The 20,401-nt window shown below is 32.6% G+C and overlaps 1 protein-coding gene across 1 annotated transcript in view; it reads left to right on the top strand.

Moving 5' to 3' along the window:
* TOP2B (DNA topoisomerase II beta) overlaps positions 1-20,401 on the top strand; it is a 47,515-nt gene that overhangs the window by 1,370 nt on the left and 25,744 nt on the right. The window contains exons 3-15 of the mRNA XM_034662077.1: positions 1,132-1,195; positions 7,356-7,501; positions 8,370-8,467; positions 9,609-9,821; positions 12,424-12,597; positions 14,186-14,287; positions 14,372-14,509; positions 16,184-16,322; positions 16,645-16,802; positions 17,099-17,224; positions 18,153-18,263; positions 18,341-18,446; positions 20,224-20,333. Coding sequence (XP_034517968.1) covers positions 1,132-1,195; positions 7,356-7,501; positions 8,370-8,467; positions 9,609-9,821; positions 12,424-12,597; positions 14,186-14,287; positions 14,372-14,509; positions 16,184-16,322; positions 16,645-16,802; positions 17,099-17,224; positions 18,153-18,263; positions 18,341-18,446; positions 20,224-20,333 — 1,685 coding nt within the window. The remainder of the gene's footprint in view (positions 1-1,131; positions 1,196-7,355; positions 7,502-8,369; positions 8,468-9,608; positions 9,822-12,423; positions 12,598-14,185; positions 14,288-14,371; positions 14,510-16,183; positions 16,323-16,644; positions 16,803-17,098; positions 17,225-18,152; positions 18,264-18,340; positions 18,447-20,223; positions 20,334-20,401) is intronic.

Genomic DNA, 20,401 nt, shown 5'->3' with positions numbered 1-20,401 from the left:
CCCACAGTTGGTTTGTAATCTTGTAATCTTGTAATCTTGTAATCTTGTATGTGTAGTCATCTGAAGGTTGCATTCATCCTAGTCACCAAGGGGCATGTTAAAAATAGAGATTACAGGGCCTGATCCTTGTAGATTTGGTGATTTTGCTGTGAGACACGTAAAATTGTTTTTCACCAACAAATCAGGAATTTCTGTTGGGCAGCCAAGTTTAACCACCATTGTTCTGAATGATCTCTGTTTTTTCCAAATCACATGATAAATGAAATCACAAAGAAGTGTGGATGCTTAATTGATTCCTGGGGAATGCTTGCACTTTGGAAATATTTTTACCAAGCACTTTGTAGATACTCTGGGCGCTGCTACCTTATCAGTGCCACTTGAGGTTTACTAGACAGCTGGGTTGTATGGGTCTCTGAGCTTGTTCTGGTCGCCCTTTGGGGAAAGGATAGGAAGTAAAACTGGTTACTTTTATACTTTTCACTCTTGCTTCCCAGCTATCCACTTGATTTTACTTTTATGTAACATAGTGTTTACCAGGAACATATTTTTTCTATGATTGAAGTTGAATTTGACAGCTAGCTTGTGTTAAAATTGGTGTAGTCATGTGTCTAACCACAGCAGTGGTTAATGTATACAAATATATTATCAGTTATAGTGCCTAGGATTTAAAATTTTGATTTCTCTAAGGATGCTGATGACTTTGTCTTTCTAATTTAAAAATAACTGATTTTAGCTCAACCTGTGTATGAAATCACAAGTTTTTTGAGGGAGATCAAGAGAAAGTAGTTGTTTCCAAGATAAAGTGTAATTAAACTCAACTTTTTCTTTTAGCTCTAACCTGGATTGGAGGGGGTTGTAACATGCAGATGGTAGTTTTTGTTTTTATGTATCACAAAATCTGCCCTTCCCCTACCCCCATTTTGTAGTAGAAGACATAATAGTAATTTAGTGTGATATAAAATGTAAGAATATTGTTTAAAAAATAAAGTTATTAGAAGTTAGTAGCAATAATTTCAATAACTATTACCATATATAGATGTTTATATTAAGTAGGGATATGCATGCAGTTGTCATATATTCATTTATATAACTTTATATATTCTATTACTCATCAAAATATTTAATTTGTAGTTAATGCAGCTGACAACAAACAGAGGGATAAGAATATGACCTGTATTAAAGTTTCTATTGATCCGTAAGTATATTTCAAGTTTAGTTTTTTTTTTTATGTTAAGTTGTTTTGTTCTGATAGGTCCCAAACAAATACTTCTCAAATAAATACCGTATACAGTTAGTACTCCTAAAGTTTCCCTGTTGTTTGAGATCTTGTTATTTTTGCCTCTTTTAGCCAGAATATACTATACTTTTATAGTTTCCTCTATCATTCGTGATCTTTTACTCCAAAGTACTTCCTTATGGGAGCACTTGGATGGAAACCCATTTTTCTCCTTCTTTGATGTTGTGGATATTGTTGCAGGTGATTACAGTAGTCACTCAATCTTTCCTTCTTGCCTTTGCTTTGGGAGTCAAGGCTAAGTTATACTATGGATTAAATTTATTTGTTATGGCCAGTATTTGGGCTTTTCCATTATTTGTAACATCATTTGTAAATTAGGAACTGCTGGTATTATAGAATATACCAGGCGTTCAGCTAATTAGATCTCGCTGAAGGGGAGTGAAATTAATACCATTTTAACTTAGAAATACTACCATTACATTGACCCTGTTTTCAACAGCATGCCTTTTGTAAAATATTGCATTACATTTACATTTATAATTTTATTTGTAATTTAGAATGATGTTAAGAATTTTCTCTGACATGAAAATTTAACCAATTCAGGTATAGTCTCACTGTCACTAATCTAATTTTAGATGGTATGGTTAAGATTAATGTGTATTTATATATGAAAATATAACTTATATTTGGTTATACCATGAAGTTAGCTGTATAATAAAATATTACCACATAACTAGGCTGTTGAAGTTCTAGATTTTTCTTTTTCTTTCATTTTTTTTCCCATTTGGATCTTTTCTACAATGAATACATTCTTGAGGATTTATGTGGGAAGGTGCACAGGACACTTATAAATTGTAATTTATGCAGAAGTTTAAAATAGTTGTAAGGAAATTTTAGCTTCAAGATTCACTTTCTTCTATATTTAGGAAATTGTCAGTTAAAAACAATATCATTTGTTATGCTTTGGGAGAGTAGCTAGTGAGTAGTAATAGATGTTGAATGTCAGATATCTTTAAGCTTTTTAAAATTTGGTACGGAAAGATTCTGAAAACTAAGGAAAAAGGGGCTCTCTCTTAAATACATTCTTGATGAATATGGTTACAGTTACAGTTGGTTCTTTTTATCTTAATTATTTTGGCTACATTAATTCAGCGACATGGATTTAAACAGTTTACATAGAATCCCATCATAACAAAGTGATCAAGAAGTGAGCTATAAAACAACTCTGTAGACTGAATAGTGGCTCTTGGTGGCATGCTTTTTACCTTAAAATTTGTTACAGATTCTGGACAGAGTAAGTCTACGTAACTAATACCTTTAGTGATTTCTTTCTCCCTTTTCAGTGAGCAACATTTTTTATGGGCATAAGAGTGACATAGATTATAACTAAATTTATTTAGTTCTTAATGACAGATACCAGTTTTTCTAATTTATCTCTGTTATTTTAATTCTGCTAGAAAGTTCTTTTATTTCAATAAAAGACAGAAATTCATAGCTACTTCCAGGGAAGAAGGTGTGAATTTTACTCTTTTTGTTGATAAATCATTGATGAGAGACTACTGAATCTTTCTCCTGCTTTTAATTGAAATATATATATGTATTTAAAATTGGCCGTAGACAAGCATTTTGGGAGATGTTGCTGATCCTTAGATTTTGTTACTTATTTATATTGTATTTCTGAATTTTAACCGTAACATTTTGTCTTTTGTGAATTTCCTCCCATAAGTTCATTCCTTATTTTTTTTTACTATGTATAATACAGAACTAATGATATTTTTATAAAAATGAATTTTAATCCAGAGACATAATTTGATTTGTTATTTAAGAAGTTATTTAAAAGCAGAATTGAAATGGGAAGACATGCTATTCTGCTGTTTATTTCATTGACCCAGTTTTCTGCTGTCCATTTTTGATATCCTCTGTTTCATTCTTTTTAACGTTTCATATGGCAGATTTAAAATTTTNCATATAGCAGATTTAAAATTTTTCTTTGTGCGTGTGTGTACATGAATTCTGTGTAAAGCACAGGTTAAATTTTGATAGTTAATGGGTTAAGTGTGGAGGTTATACAGCACAGCTTACCTCTTATTCTTTCAGTAGTACCCTGTAATATGGGGGTAAAATTTAAATAACAACCATGGTTGTAAAAGGCATAAGAATAGATTAGCAAGGGGTACCATGCAGAATTTGGACAGCTATTTTAGAAAATTAGAGAATTTGAAGCAACTTTTTACAAAGGAGCTTAAAACTCTTTATACGATGGTTAGTATTTGCTGGCATCTATCTGATTAAAAACAAATGTGGAAGGCACATTAACCAGAGTTCTAACAGTCCTTCTGTTTTAAGTATTCTTGTTTATTTGGGGTTAAAACTCTTAAATATGCAGCTTTAAAAAATAGTACACACTCATATTGAAATATGTATACAGATTCATTTTTATTTTTTTTAAAAGGTGGGATTATATAGTTTTCCTATTTTTGACATTTTGTGGACAGCCTTCGTTATTAACTTACATAGATCAACTTAAATCTTTTTAACTATTGCTAATTATTTTATTATGTCAACATATAATGTAGCCTCTTAACAGTTCATGAATATTATTTAGATTGTTTTCCAGGTTTCTTTTTAGCTTTAAATATTTCAAAACTATTTGTAGCTTATTCAAGCACAGTATTCTTTTTCCTAATATTTCTCTGAAGATTATTGATGGGGCAAAGAATATAGTTATAGAACTCTGAATCATTGTTTAGAGCTTACAGAACTAAATGCCAGATCTAGGAAGTGATACATATTGAAATTTTCAATAGAGGTGACTTTGATAGAAAGTTCAAGTTTCATGCTTCATACTCATACAGACTTACTGAATGTAGGNTTTCTTTGTGCGTGTGTGTACATGAATTCTGTGTAAAGCACAGGTTAAATTTTGATAGTTAATGGGTTAAGTGTGGAGGTTATACAGCACAGCTTACCTCTTATTCTTTCAGTAGTACCCTGTAATATGGGGGTAAAATTTAAATAACAACCATGGTTGTAAAAGGCATAAGAATAGATTAGCAAGGGGTACCATGCAGAATTTGGACAGCTATTTTAGAAAATTAGAGAATTTGAAGCAACTTTTTACAAAGGAGCTTAAAACTCTTTATACGATGGTTAGTATTTGCTGGCATCTATCTGATTAAAAACAAATGTGGAAGGCACATTAACCAGAGTTCTAACAGTCCTTCTGTTTTAAGTATTCTTGTTTATTTGGGGTTAAAACTCTTAAATATGCAGCTTTAAAAAATAGTACACACTCATATTGAAATATGTATACAGATTCATTTTTATTTTTTTTAAAAGGTGGGATTATATAGTTTTCCTATTTTTGACATTTTGTGGACAGCCTTCGTTATTAACTTACATAGATCAACTTAAATCTTTTTAACTATTGCTAATTATTTTATTATGTCAACATATCATAATTNATAATGTAGCCTCTTAACAGTTCATGAATATTATTTAGATTGTTTTCCAGGTTTCTTTTTAGCTTTAAATATTTCAAAACTATTTGTAGCTTATTCAAGCACAGTATTCTTTTTCCTAATATTTCTCTGAAGATTATTGATGGGGCAAAGAATATAGTTATAGAACTCTGAATCATTGTTTAGAGCTTACAGAACTAAATGCCAGATCTAGGAAGTGATACATATTGAAATTTTCAATAGAGGTGACTTTGATAGAAAGTTCAAGTTTCATGCTTCATACTCATACAGACTTACTGAATGTAGGAGATGTCAGGCCTTATTTTTTAAAACTGTGATAAAGATAATTTACAAAATACGTATCTTAATTATAGTACCATATATGATATGCTGAATTGGATGAAAAAATTTTAAAGCTTTACTCATGAGTGTATTGGCTTTTGTATAATTCTGAGATGTTTAAGATCTGTAATTTTCCATTCATTGCCTTTCTTTATTTTCATCAGAATTCTCTATTAATTTAATTTTATTATTATTTTTTTTAAAGATTTTGTTTATTTATTTGACAGAGATAGAGACAGCCAGCGAGAGAGGAAACACAAGCAGGGGGAGTAGGAGAGGAAGAAGCAGGCTCATAGCAGAGGAGCCTGATGTGGGGCTCGATCCCGCAACGCCGGGATCACGCCCTGAGCCGAAGGCAGACGCTTAACCGCTGTGCCACCCAGGCGCCCCTCTTCTCTATTAATTTTAAGCCTAACACTAAAAACTATTTGGAAGTCTATTTTTTTTTTTCCTTGTCATGACACTTGTCATCGTCTTTTTTTTTTTTTTTTTATTTTACTGTTTTTTAAAGTTATATTATGTTAGTCACCATACAGTACATCCCTGGTTTCTGATGTAAAGTTCGGTGATTCCTTAGTTGCATATAACACCCAGTGCACCATGCAATACATGCCCTCCTTACTACCCATCACCAGTCTATCCCATTCCCCCACCCCCCTCCCCTCTGAAGCCCTCAGTTTGTTTCTCATAGTCCATAGTCTCTCATGCTTCAGCTGTGTATTCTGTAGAGAGTGTTTACCCACGAGCGAGATAATCTAATCATCTCCTGAGGTACCAATCTGTTATAGGCTGGGTAAAAGGCTTAATGGAGAGCTGAAGTCATAAACTGACTCTCAGAGTTAGGATAAATTTTGGGTAGACAAAAAGTAAAATGACATTAAGGCAAGGGAAAGACCAATAAAGAAACGGAAAGAATTGGGAATGAACATTCAGGACAAGTAATAAACCGACTTGAGGGAAAAACAGGATACACATTGCTAAATAGTGGAAATTAAATTCAACTGTAATTAAAGATCTGGATAATGGGCTGTGAACATGCGGTAGAGGACTTTTAAGTTGATCTACAATATTTAAGGTCATACCAGTCTAGACTTGTTATTGACATTTGGAATGAAGAAATGACTGAATACTGATAATAAATGAATCTAAGAAAATGATCAGGAGATCTGAATTAAAAAATGCTATCAAAATTTGAGCCTAGGACATTTGAAGAGTTGAACCTGTATTGGACAATGAGGGAAAGAAAAGTTGGTTGCTGGTTAGGGAAAGAAGAAGATGTGCTAAAAGTTATTTGTTAACTTCCTTCCTTCCTTCCTTCCTTCCTTCCTTCCTTCCTTCCTTCCTTCCTATTTAATTTGATTTTATTGATTGATTTCCCCCTGGATATGTGGTTTTAATTAATTTTGGCTTTTATAGCAAATTTTTTAGTTGTGTAACTACTTCTAAACCTCTTCAGAGATTAAGGTATGTATGTATAAGTGAAACTATATATCTAAGAATAATTATGAATCAGATTGTCAAATGGTAGCTTTTTAAGCCAATTCTTAGTGTTGGTTATGAAGCTGTGTTTCTTTGCAAATTTGGCTTTTAAATGGGTAAAGGCATTATAGTATATACTACTCAAAATGATAGAGTAGGTGAAATTTTCCATCAGGACTACTGCCTGTCTCAAGTTGCTGTTAGCTATAGGAGCCTCTACTGCATACTATTCAGGCTTAAATCGTGGTTTAGTGATAGGAAAACCTAAAAAACCTAAAATAGGTAAAATCTAGATGTTTTAAAACCATTACAATTAGGTTATGACAGTGATTGCCACAATACAAACAACCCTGTAATATTTAGGGTGAGAATGGAATACATTTTACACTGTTTGTCCTTTCCATATGTACTGCTGCAACAGTTAGGGAATGAAAATGGCAATGGCTGCTGGCTTTGCAGAGCTTGTGGGTTCACAGGTGGTATACTGGTAGAATGAAGCAGGAAGATCATGGCTAATATATATGAAAACAGAATCCGGACCTGACTTCTTGTAAAAGCTTCACCGCTTTTACTATTTTCTGGGAGGTTGAGAAGAATTTCTTTTCTTGAGAAATTTTTCAGTATTCCCTGTAGGTCTTAGTGGCTCTAATTTGAGTTATGATTCAGGTAGAAATGTGTGTCCTTAGCAAGTATTTTCTTGAAAGATGAGTATCTTCCAATTAGTAGTGGCTGGCATTTTGCTTATAATTAGTCAGGTCTGTTCTGGATTACTTTACTTTTTATGGAAATTAATATTAAACCATGTTAAGCTCTAAACTCTGCTTGTTTATTTACAGTGAATCAAATATTATAAGCATTTGGAATAATGGGAAAGGCATTCCAGTAGTAGAACACAAAGTAGAGAAAGTTTATGTTCCTGCGTTAATTTTTGGACAGCTTTTAACATCCAGTAACTATGATGATGATGAGAAAAAAGTAACAGGTAAAGTCTAAACGGCTGATTGGAATTTTTATTGAATTTTCTTTATATTTCCAACATAAAATTTAGCTATTCCTGTATAAAATATTACAGAAAAGGAAACCTGTGTAGCTTTATTGTGAGAGAATTCTTTTCAGAATTATTATCTATAAAAAACTATCATGTGTAATTATTATTTTGATTATAGTCTGACAGAGACATTTTAAAAGCTTAATTTAATTGATAGTACTTTGGCTTATGCTACAACTCCTGGAACTCTAACCTGGCTGACAGTTTGAGTTTCAAATTAGAGTACTGATGGAAGTCAGATGTATGATTCCTATAAATGTGAATTTCTTATTGCATAAGAAAACCATGTCTTTTGATATCACTTAAATTCTAAACTGTTTTATGAGGGTCAAGATTGCAAATCTGGGTTTTATAAATAGAGTTGAAGTGCTTTGATCAAAACCAAATGTTTTCTGCTTATTTCCATTGCTCAGGTGGGTTGATGGTTTTTATTTATTTTTCATAACCAAAGCTTTAGGAACTGATAGAGATTACATTTTTGTAATAGAGAAGTAACTTTGATAGAAAGCTCAGATTTCATACTCACATATATTTACTTGATTATAGGAGATAGCAGCAAGCTTTTTTTTTTTGAAATTGTGACGAAGTTTATAAAATGCATGTTAATTTTATTTATGTGCATAATCTTAATTGTATTTTTCTTTAAATGAAAAAATCTAAATATACTCTGAAATATTTGGTGATTGTTAAAATAATGCAGTAAGTGGAACTATTTTGCAACAGACCTGTCCCATGGTAGGTAAGTTAACAAAGTTCCTAAAATCCTTTTCATTAAACCTTTCACATTTGATTGTTCTTACAGGTGGTCGCAATGGTTACGGTGCAAAACTTTGTAATATTTTCAGTACAAAGTTTACAGTAGAAACTGCTTGCAAAGAATACAAACATAGTTTTAAGCAGGTATGATAGAAAAGTGTCTAATTGTGTGTGTGTGTGTGTTGTGTTGGTTTGCTAAGATAATCGAACCTTAGGTAAATGGCAGTGATGCCTATATCACTTTTTTTTTTTTTTAAACATTAAGCATGTCAATAAAGACTTCAGAAAGCCTAGGAGATTTACATAAATCTGTCTTTCTTCTGTCCCTTGAAAATGAAGAGCTTTATTTAATAGACTTTTTCTTTAACATAGTTAAGCATTACTGATAATGCCTGGAACCTTACAGACTAATTGAAATGTATCCGCTTAGCATATTTGAAAAATTCCTCATTGATTCATCAAATTCATATTTCAAAATTCTGTCTTATTTTACTCTGGTAGGCCTTTGAAAATAGTTTGAAATTTTAGGTAAGCTAAAGTAATTTGATCAGGGAAAGCATACTTAAAACTTATTTCTGTAAAATTCTAAATGGTCATGTTGAAGAATTTGAAAGTTATTTTACTGATAGTGTATAAAGTTGTGCAGTTCATTTTGCTTATTTTCAAATGAGGTTATTATAATAGTGTTCCCCTCCTCCCTTATCTGTGGTTTCACTTTCCATGGTTTTGGTTACCCGCGGTCAACCGCGGTTCAGAAGCAAACGATCCTCCTTCTTACATACCGTTGGAAGGTCAGTAGTAGCTTAATGTTCTGTCACAGTGCCTACATCATTCACCCCAGTTCATCTTGTCATGTAGACATTTTATCATCTCACATCATCTAAGAAGGTTGAGTATAGTACAATAAGATATTTAGAGAGAGAAATACCACATTCATATAACTTTTAGTAAAGTGTAATTGTTCTATTTTATTAATTATTATTAATCTCTTACTGTGCCTAATTTATAAATTAAGCTTTATCATAGGTGTGTACGGAAAAAACGTAGTATATATAGAGTTTGGTACTATCCATGGTTTCTGGTCTTGGAACATAGATAAGAAGGGACTACTGTAGTAGTTTTTAAATTTATTTCATCTCTAATATCAGTTTCAAGGATTTGTTTGGTTTGTTGTGAAGCTGGAAAATGGATATAGTTACGGTAAATGAATGTATTTCATGAACTGAGTATGTATTATAAAATATAGAATCATTATGGAAATATTTGAGTATTTTTTCTTTTAAAGACATGGATGAATAACATGATGAAGACTTCTGAAGCCAAAATTAAGCATTTTGATGGTGAAGATTATACATGTATAACATTCCAACCAGATCTGTCTAAATTTAAGATGGAAAAACTTGACAAGGATATTGTGGCCCTCATGACCAGAAGAGCTTATGATTTGGCTGGTTCATGCAAGGGGGTCAAGGTCATGTTTAATGGGAAGAAATTGCCCGTAAGTGTCTTCTAAAATAGTAAATGCTTTGTTATTTTCTGGGCAGCTTATAGTTACATCTAACTGCCTTTAGATTTTAGAACAATTAAAAATACAATATAGGATTCTATTTTACTTTCATTTATTCCATATCCAGTGCTCCTGATTTCTTGGTATAGCTCTAAGTTTCTGATCTTAATCATATTTCTTCTGCCTGGATATCTTTAATTTCTTTTAGGTAGGTCTGGCAATAAATTCCCTCAGTCTGTTTGAGAAAGTATTTTCCTTCACTTTCAAGAGATACGGAATTTCACTGGATATAGAATTATGGGTTTACACTATTTTTCTTTTAATGTCATCCAGTTGTTTTCTTGTTTACATGGTTTCTGCTGTAGTTCCTATCCTTCCTCTGTTGATAAGGTGTTTATTTTCTCTTTGGCTACTTTGAAGATTATCTCTTTGTCTTTGTTTTTTGTTTTTGTTTCTTTGAGTATGGTATGCTTAGGTGTTTCTACGGGGGTTTGTTTTTGTTTTTTTCACGTCGTTTTTTCACGTCGTGTATTTTTTCATTATATTTTCCTGAGCTTCTTGGATCTGTTTGGTGTCTGTCACTAATTTTGGAAAAATTTTGGCCATTATTTACAAATATTTCTTTGCTGTTCTTCTGGTATTCCAGTTATGCATAGGTTATATAGTTTGGTATTGTCCTAAGCTCCTGGATGTTTTGCTGCTTTATTCACTATTTTCTATTTGTGTTTCAGTTTGTTTAGTTTCTGTTGCCCTATTTTTAAGTTCGCTAATTTTTTCCTTTAATATGTCATGTCTGTTGATGAGTCTGCCAGTGGTATCCTTCATATCTCCTTCTGTGTCTTTGATTCCTAACATTTCCATTTGATTCTCTCTTACAGCTTCCATCTCTCCACTGAAGTTGTATATTCTTTGCCTTTTCCATTAGAGCCTTTAACATATTAATCAGTTATTTTAAATGCCTTAAATGATAGTTAAAACATCTGTGACCTATCTGAGTCTGGTTCTGATGATTGCTTTGTCTTTTCAGTCTGTTTTTTTTCTTGGCCTTTTGGCGTGCTTCAAAGCTTTTGTCGACAATCAGCCACATTGTATAGGATAGTAGATATAGAAGTAAATAGGCTTTAGTATCAAGATTTATGTTTAATCGGTACAGGAAATGGCTGTGTTTGCAGTTTATCATTTTTGTACTTAACTAGTGTTGAGGTTTGTTGTTGCTACGGGCACCAGAAACTTAAAATTCTTCCTTGTTTTGTCTTTTGTTTTTGGGCCTTGCCTTGGAGCTGCCCCTCAAGAAGGGTCTGTCTCTGCAGCCCTACCCGCTGAAACCCAGTTATTATTGGAGGCCTGTTAACATGGTGGTAGGTTGTAGGATACTTATGTCTGATTGAGTCTCAAGACTTGGGAGTACATACTTGCCCTGTTTCTCAGGGGTTTGGCCTTCGCAAGTGTTTCTACCTCTCCTCTAGAGGTAGAGATTTGTCCTCTGCCCTTTATTTTCTTCCCCTAACTGCAGCATGTATCCACCAGTATTCTCATTTAGTATTCTTCAGGCTCCCTGTTCCTTAAAATAAACTTTCTTTTTTTCCCACTTAGATGGGAGTGGGATGAGGTAGGGCTGGAATTATTTTATTCGAGCTATAGTGATATTTTACCAGTACTCTTTAGCAGTATCCTTCCCCCTGCAAATTAAGTTTTTTGTTTTTGTTTTGTTTTGCTTTTGTGGATGGGATGGGTAAGGGAGATGAGTCTGGGTGGCATTCCCAGTGGCTGCTATTATTCTCTCCCCCAACCAGCAGCACTGTGGTGGGGGGAACTTTTTCTAGATTTTCCCTGACCTTCCCTGTGAGAACCTGCTGGAGTTTCTGGAGAAAAAGCCCGTAACTGTAGGAACCCCTTATGATGACAGTCCTCAGGTACTTCACATACTCATACTATCCACACTTGTCCTACAGCAACTTGTCAGAATTTCTGGCTTAAAGTACCTTTCGGTTTATATGGCATTAGGCAGCTTCTGCCTCACTTAAGCAAATTGCTTAGTATTCTGTGTCTCCCTACAGACATCTGTTTCTCTTCAGACTCAGGATGGCCAGCTGTCCTGTGAATTCAGTTTTTTTGAGGGTTCTTGAAAAATCAGTTTGCTGTCTGACCAGCTGTTTTCTTGTAAGGGCAGAAGCTTCTCTTCTCTTCTCATCTCTTCTCTTCTCTTCTCTTCTCTTCTCTTCTCTTCTCTTCTCTTCTCTGCTTTTTTCTTTTCTTTTCTTCTTTTTTTTTCTTTAAGCCTTCTGTATGTCTGAACTCAAACTAGACATCTACTTTGTCATTTTAAAACTTAAACTTTCGAAAGAGTTTATAATAATTTACCTGTCCAGCTGTCCCTTCATAACCTCTCTTTATCAGGTTCATACAGAAATGAATTCCTTTTTAAAGGGCAGGGATCAAGGAATAGAATGGGGGAAGTCATGAAGGTTTGGATCTGAGGAGTAAGAGCTGTTGTGAATGAGGGAAAATGAAAGTGTAAGAGTACCTGATGGCATTCATCTAGTTGAGTTGTCAATATAAGATTGTTTATTAGTTTTGGTTTTCAAATTAATAGGTAAATGGATTTCGCAGTTATGTAGATCTTTATGTGAAAGACAAGTTGGATGAAACTGGAGTGGCCCTGAAAGTTATTCATGAACTTGCAAATGAAAGATGGGATGTTTGTCTCACGCTGAGTGAAAAGGGATTCCAGCAAATCAGCTTTGTAAATAGTATTGCAACAACAAAAGTAAGTGTGCTAATTTTTTGTTGCCATGTCAGTGATAGAACAATGCTTCATTAAAAACAAAATAAAAATCAGTAACAATAACAAAAACCCCAAATCTGCTTTTGTGAAATCAGAATTGGCTTATGAAAATGAAAGCTTATTTTCTGTTAAAACAACTCTTATAATTTATATAAACATCCATTGAGCATTGAGTTGATATGATTAGTGTTTATAGTTGAATACATTTATATTTATGAATTTAGAATGCTAACACATTCCTTAGTCTGTTCTGCGTTCAGACTGTAAAAGAAAGAATAATAGGAGAGGAGTCTGTTTTGGGGTCAGATTGCGGAACGTGTTACGTGCCATTCTAAGGAGTTCGAGCACTCTTCTGTAGGCTTTTGGATTTCAAAAGTGAACGAAATTTTTCTTGTCTAAAAGCATTTGTCCATTGATCATAATAAAGTCTTAAGCAATATAAGCATGTATCCTAGAATAATATAAAGCAGTGATTTGGTAATTTGTCACTCTTGTTCAAGTTTTAACTTATTTTTTTTAATACTCGTTTTTTATAATCTAGCGTCGCTTCCTCAAGTCAACAAATTTTGCATCAGTTATGATTGCATTTTGTTATATGTAATAGAAACCTAATATACAGTGGCAATAAAGATATAAAGGTTTTATTTTTTCTTGTAACTGGAGACAGGGAGTCTTAGTCTGGTACTGTGACTCTACAGCATCACCACGGACCAGGCTATTCCTGGCTTTCTTTTCTGCCGTCCTTAGCATGTGACTTTCATTCTCATGCCTTTAAGATACCTGCTGTCTTCCCTATACCTCAATTCCGTATTCTAGGGAGAGAGAAAGGGACTGGGCAAATGTGTATACCAACTAACTCACTCCCTTTTTATCAGGAATACAGTAGTTTTCCTGGAAATCCCATCTGGTGTACCTCACTAACATCTCTGGCTGGAACTGAGTCAAGTGGCTACCTCTAGCTGAAAGGGAGTCTAGATTGATTAGTATTTTCAACTGGGCATGTTGCCAAGTAAAAACAAATTTAGTTTTTTTAATAAAGGGGGAAATAGACATTGGATGGCCAACTGGCAATGGCTGCCACATTCCCTAAGTTTAAATCTTGTGTCTGCCAATATTCGTTCTCACGTCCATCACGTCCATGTTTTGTTTTATTGTTTTTACTTTGTGTATAGTTTTATACAGTAGGCTAATTGGCCCTAGAGCCAAAAAGACCTTATTTTTAATTTTTATTTATTTATTTTAAAGATTTTATTTATCTATTTGACAGAGAGATACACAGAGAGGGAACACAAGCAGGGGGAGTGGGAGAGTGAGAAGCAGGCTGGGATCGTGACCTAAGCCTAAGGCAGACACTTAATGACTGAGCCACCCAGGTGTCCCAAGACCTTACTTTTTAAATCCCAACTCTGCAATTCTGAGATTCATATTATGCCTCTGAATAATTGGGCTAATAATACTGACTCCAGAAAGTTGTAAAGATTAAATGTTCATTCAAGAAAAAAAAAAGAATAAGTATTTTGCTACCCTAACTATAGAAGACTTTATATTCTGTTTTTTTGATCCTCTTTAGGGTGGACGTCACGTGGATTATGTGGTAGATCAAGTTGTTGGTAAACTTATTGAAGTAGTTAAGAAAAAGAACAAAGCTGGTGTATCAGTAAAACCATTTCAAGTAAGTGGTGCTTTATATATTCTTTTGAATTATTAAATGATAACAGTTTTGATATTGACCTTTTTTTGGGTATGTTTTCAACAGGTGAAAAACCATATATGGGTTTTTATTAATTGTCTTATCGAAAATCCAACTTTTGATTCTCAAACTAAAGAAAACATGACTCTGCAACCCAAAAGTTTTGGGTCCAAATGCCAACTGTCAGAAAAATTTTTTAAAGCAGTGAGTAAAATTTTTATTATTTCTCAGTGTGTTTTTATTGAGAGTTGGTTAAGTAGTTTTCTTGATTTATTTATTCTATTTGTGATTAGTTCCTCTTTTACATTAACTGTGGGCTTAGGCAATTACACTATAAATTAATAGACTTAATTTTGAAAACTAAGTATAGACTTTGTTTTGTAAAACAATGGATTGTTTTGCGAAGTATAAAAGTAGGGAATCATGTAACTGATTGTGTTTTTAGCTTTTTATTGGCCGGCTAGATTTTCCTCTAACAAACGTACAGGTCCTTATAGGACTCCTGATTTCATCTTTTCTACTCCTTTCAACTTCATCTGCTGATTTTTACCTTTGTGTAGTTTTTTTTTTTTTTTTTAAGTTTTGATAATCTATGCATAATATAAAATTTATCGTATTCTACATATTTTAAAATTTCATTTTACTTTGCACATATTTATTTGGACTGTTTTAACCTTTCTGAAATGAGGTGAGTACAAATAAATAATCTGAGGTTTATAACTGAGCCTTGCAGTTATTAATAATTTCTCATAATCTGTTGTATATAAGCAAAATTTACTTCACTTCCCTTGTTAGGCAGTACCATCAGTAAATCTATATTAAATAAGCATATGTAAAGTGTCTTTATAAATATTTGCACTGGGAATGTAAAGATGAATAAATCACAGCCCCTCCTTTTTGGAAGTTTATAGTTTGGTGGAGGACTATTGTGTAATTGCCATAGAAATAATTTACTTATTACATTCTGGTATTTTGTAAATTCAAAGCTATGCTCTCGCAAACAAGTTTTTTTCAGGTTCTAGCTTAAAGCCTATAGAAATAGTACTTTTGCTTCTAATGATGAATTCTGAATACAAAGGACCCTACATTAATGTGTTTGCAAATTTCTGCCCTCATAGCATTCATGATGAAGTGATCTGATTTTAGATTTTATACTTTTTCATTTTGAGTGGATTAAGTTTAGGTTTGTCAACATAGTCCACCTCTTTTTATATCTCAAACGTTCCAGAAAACTATTTCTTACACCTAAAATCAAACTACCCAGGATAATGAAAAATAAATAGCTCCAACTTGGAATTTCTTCACTCTTCTTTTTGGATTAACATCTTGGCACATAATTAACAATGCACTGACTGCATGGTGACGCACAATATATAATGTTGAAATCCTCATTACCAAACTTTTTAAAGAATAAGGAAGATTCATATGTTCTTAAATTTACCCTAATGTTTCCTACATATTAATAGTTTTTGTCATAGCAAATTCAAGATTTGTGTTTTTGAGGAATATAAGAAATGTCAATGTCTAGAATTTCCCAGCTAGTAAATTCATGGGTGGATCAGCTTTTACCATGTTAATTTTAACAAAATTTACTTGTAACGAAAGCTATGTGTATTTTACTTGGGGTTATTATAATAGAGTTTTTTTCATGTTTCAGTACGTTGCCCTGTAGTCATCTGTTTGTGTTCTGTACAATATGTTATTGTGTGTAGCTGCCTGAGTTAGCTTTAGAGTAAAATTTGCTAGTGTATATCATTTTTATTATGATCACCATTAGTGTTTCTAAATATAACTGCACAGATTCCAAGTATTACATTAATTTTAGCTAAGTGTATGAACTTCTGGCTTGATTGTATATCATTATTCTTTGATTTTTAGGCTTCTAACTGTGGCATTGTGGAAAGTATTCTGAATTGGGTGAAGTTTAAGGCTCAGACTCAGCTGAACAAGAAGTGTTCATCAGTGAAGTACAGTAAAATCAAAGGTATTCCCAAACTGGATGACGCTAATGATGCTGGTGAGATTCAGATTTTTTTTTCAACATTTTGATTTAAGTTTTTATTTATGTAGTTATAGAAAATATTCATCTTTCACATATAGTATACAGTTTTATGCTCAGAGTATAATTTTACTTCATTAAAATTGCCATATGTACCACATATTACTGGTTTTCAGGGTATAGGAATTCAGTAAATTTTACATAACATTTAAACTATGCTGAGCATAATGTTACTCTTATAGTTTTTTACTGTCGTCATTGTGATTATTTTTCTGGCTTCATTTTTCTCATTGGTAAAATTAAAGAATTTGGAGTATATGTCATTTTTAATATCTCTCAGGTGGCAAACATTCCCTGGAGTGTACACTGATACTAACAGAGGGAGACTCTGCCAAATCATTGGCTGTGTCTGGATTAGGTGTGATTGGGCGAGACAGATACGGAGTCTTTCCACTTAGGGGAAAAATTCTTAACGTACGGGAAGCTTCTCATAAACAGGTATCTTTCTCTCTGTCTTTCTCATATCTCCACATATATAATGACATTTTCATACTTTATTAAAGTTGTTGGATTTTTAAAAGTAAATTCTGGCTCACTTTTTATATATTTCAACACTTTAAAAAAATTTTTTTTTATTTTTAAGTACTTTCTACAATGTGGGGGTTGAATTTACAACCCTGAGATCAACAGTGAGATCAACCCTGAGATCAACAGTCGCATACTCTACCTACTAATCCAGCCAGGCACCCCTCAGCACTTTTAACATACTTTGAATTATTTTTCTTTTTGCACAGATCATGGAAAATGCAGAAATAAACAATATTATTAAAATAGTTGGTCTACAGTACAAGAAAAGTTATGATGATGCAGAATCTCTGAAAACTTTGCGCTATGGGAAAATTATGATTATGACTGATCAGGTTGGTTTAAAGGTTGCCACATATTTAAAACTTATCTTTTTCAGAGTGCCCTTTTGATATTTGTTTTTATGAGACTTGCTCCAAGAAAGTAAAAGGGAAAATGACTGTACATCAAAGGGGTGGGAGTAGAAAACATTCAATGGCGCTGTTTGTGTGAGGCACATTTTATATTATCTAACTTATTGGGCAACTGTCTTTTTGGTTATTTTAAAAATGTTTTTAAATGCAATAAATATGAAAAGAGTAGAATGCATGGTAGTATTATAGGGTTGAAGCCTACCTATAAGTTGACAGGAAATGATGAAATTTATAAGCAACAAAGATTAATCAATAGGATGATGGATAATGTTTGTATATGATGGCATAATTTGGAATGTGCAAAAACTAGGACTTGAATAGTAAAATGGCAATAATTAGGAAAGAACTGGAAAACCAAAAGGGAAGAATTTCATATGCAGCCAACTGCATGTCTCTCATGTACTCTGAATGAAAGCATTTGTAGAGAAAATCTTCCACTGAAAAAGCTGCTGTGTAGTTTCAAGCAGAAATTTAGTAGTTTCTATATCAAGATAAGACTTGTGAATACCTTTACTTCATGGATTACTCCTTCCCTTGTTCAGTGAATCGTAACGTTTTATGTATTTCCATCCTTAAATCCTTCTTTCAGTGATATCTATAGAAAACATAATGATAGTACATTTTATAATGACAGAAAGATTTAGTCTATCACTAGCTATATTCATTATTTGAAATTTAAGAAAAAATTCTTTACTATGTTCATCTAAAGGATAATCTTTACTGGTTTGTAAAGTGCAGTTCCAAAATTTGAATGGAATTTTGCCTGTGCTACATTCATACATTTTAAAATTTGGTTATGTAAGTATGTTTTATAAAATCATTATAGCACTCTTTACTAACATTTATTTAGGATCAAGATGGTTCTCACATAAAAGGCCTGCTTATTAATTTCATCCATCACAATTGGCCATCACTTTTGAAGCATGGTTTTCTTGAAGAGTTCATTACTCCTATTGTAAAGGTACTATTTACATTAATATATTTTTATACTGTTGTCTTAATAGCAGAAAACTAAATTTTTTTTTTTTTTAATTTAAGGCTAGCAAAAATAAGCAGGAACTTTCCTTCTATAGTATTCCTGAATTTGATGAATGGAAAAAACATATAGAAAACCAGAAAGCCTGGAAAATAAAATACTACAAAGGTTTGTATTGTAAAATACTTAAATTTTGTGAAGTTACCACTGACATAAATATGTTTTTAAGATCATTATAAAATATTTTGAAAGTTTGTTTTAGACTACAAAAAGAGCTAAGGCTGATTTTTAAAGAATTTCTGGAAAATTTTATAGAAGTAGAGAGAGTGGTATGATGGGCTTCCCATGCATTCTAATAATCACCATTTCACTACCAATCCGGTTTATCAAAACTCTTCTCATCTCCTCCCTATTAATTTGAAATAACTTCTAGATTTTATAGTATTTCCATAATACTTTAGTTTGTATCTCTAAAAGAATGTTTAAGAAATGTTCATAATTTCATTATCATACCTTTCTTTAATAACCTTAAATATTTAGTCAGTGTTAAAATTCTCCTGATTATAATAAAAATGTTTGTTTTGTTTTGAATCTGTATCCAGTCAAGATTCACACATTGCATTTCACTTGATAAATCTGTTAAATCTTAATATATTGTTTCTCTTTTCATATTTTCTTCCTTGCAGTTTATTTGTTCAAAAGTTGGACTGTTTGTCCTGTATNATAAAATATTTTGAAAGTTTGTTTTAGACTACAAAAAGAGCTAAGGCTGATTTTTAAAGAATTTCTGGAAAATTTTATAGAAGTAGAGAGAGTGGTATGATGGGCTTCCCATGCATTCTAATAATCACCATTTCACTACCAATCCGGTTTATCAAAACTCTTCTCATCTCCTCCCTATTAATTTGAAATAACTTCTAGATTTTATAGTATTTCCATAATACTTTAGTTTGTATCTCTAAAAGAATGTTTAAGAAATGTTCATAATTTCATTATCATACCTTTCTTTAATAACCTTAAATATTTAGTCAGTGTTAAAATTCTCCTGATTATAATAAAAATGTTTGTTTTGTTTTGAATCTGTATCCAGTCAAGATTCACACATTGCATTTCACTTGATAAATCTGTTAAATCTTAATATATTGTTTCTCTTTTCATATTTTCTTCCTTGCAGTTCATTTGTTCAAAAGTTGGACTGTTTGTCTTGTATGATTTTCCACATTCTGGATTTTGCTGATTATCCCTGTAATCTCATTAAATACATAGTATGTTCCTCTGCCTCTTATTTTCTGTTAAGTGGTAGTTAAATTGGAGGCTTGATACAGATTTGGATTAGATTTATGCGGCAAAAACATTTAACAGGTGGTATTGTATATTTACATCAGGAAGCATGTAATGTCTGATTTTTCTTTGTCTATTAAAATCGATCTGTTGGTACAGTTGTTGCCAGCTTGATCCATCAGCTTTTCACCTAACGGTTTTAAACAGCCATTAATGTTCATAATTCATGTAAATTTTTTCAGCTTTTTTTAAGAATTGACAAAATTACACATCTAAAGTGTACAACATGATTTGATATATGTATATGTTGTAAACTGATTACCACAATCAAATTAATTAACATATCCATCACCTCACAGTTAATTTTTTGTGTGTATGGAGGGAACATTTAAGAGCTCTCTCAGCAATTTTCAAGTATACAGTATAGTATTATTAACTGTAAGCACCATGCTATACATTAAATCCTCAGAACTTATTCACCTTACAATTTAAAGTTTGTACTCTTTGATTGGCATTTCCCCATTTCCCCCTCTCCCCAGTCCCTGACAACTACCATTTTACTCTCTTTTTATGAGTTCAAATTTTTAGATTCTACATGTGAGCTCATATAGTATTTGTCATCTCTGTCTGGATTTTTTCCAATTTTATTTTTTAAATTGTGCAGGGTTGGGTACCAGTACAGCCAAAGAAGCAAAGGAATATTTTGCTGATATGGAAAGGCACCGCATCTTGTTTAGATATGCTGGTCCCGAAGATGATGCTGCCATTACCTTGGTAATCAAGTTAATTAAAAAATTTTTTTCCAGATATCCATCCCCCTTCCTGTCATACCTTTCTTCCTA

Source organism: Ailuropoda melanoleuca, chromosome 6, assembly GCF_002007445.2.
Source record: "Ailuropoda melanoleuca isolate Jingjing chromosome 6, ASM200744v2, whole genome shotgun sequence".
NCBI classification, from domain to species: Eukaryota; Metazoa; Chordata; class Mammalia; order Carnivora; family Ursidae; genus Ailuropoda; species Ailuropoda melanoleuca.
The sequence above is the reverse complement of the archived record's forward strand: the minus strand, read 5'-3'. Positions and strand labels throughout refer to the sequence as shown.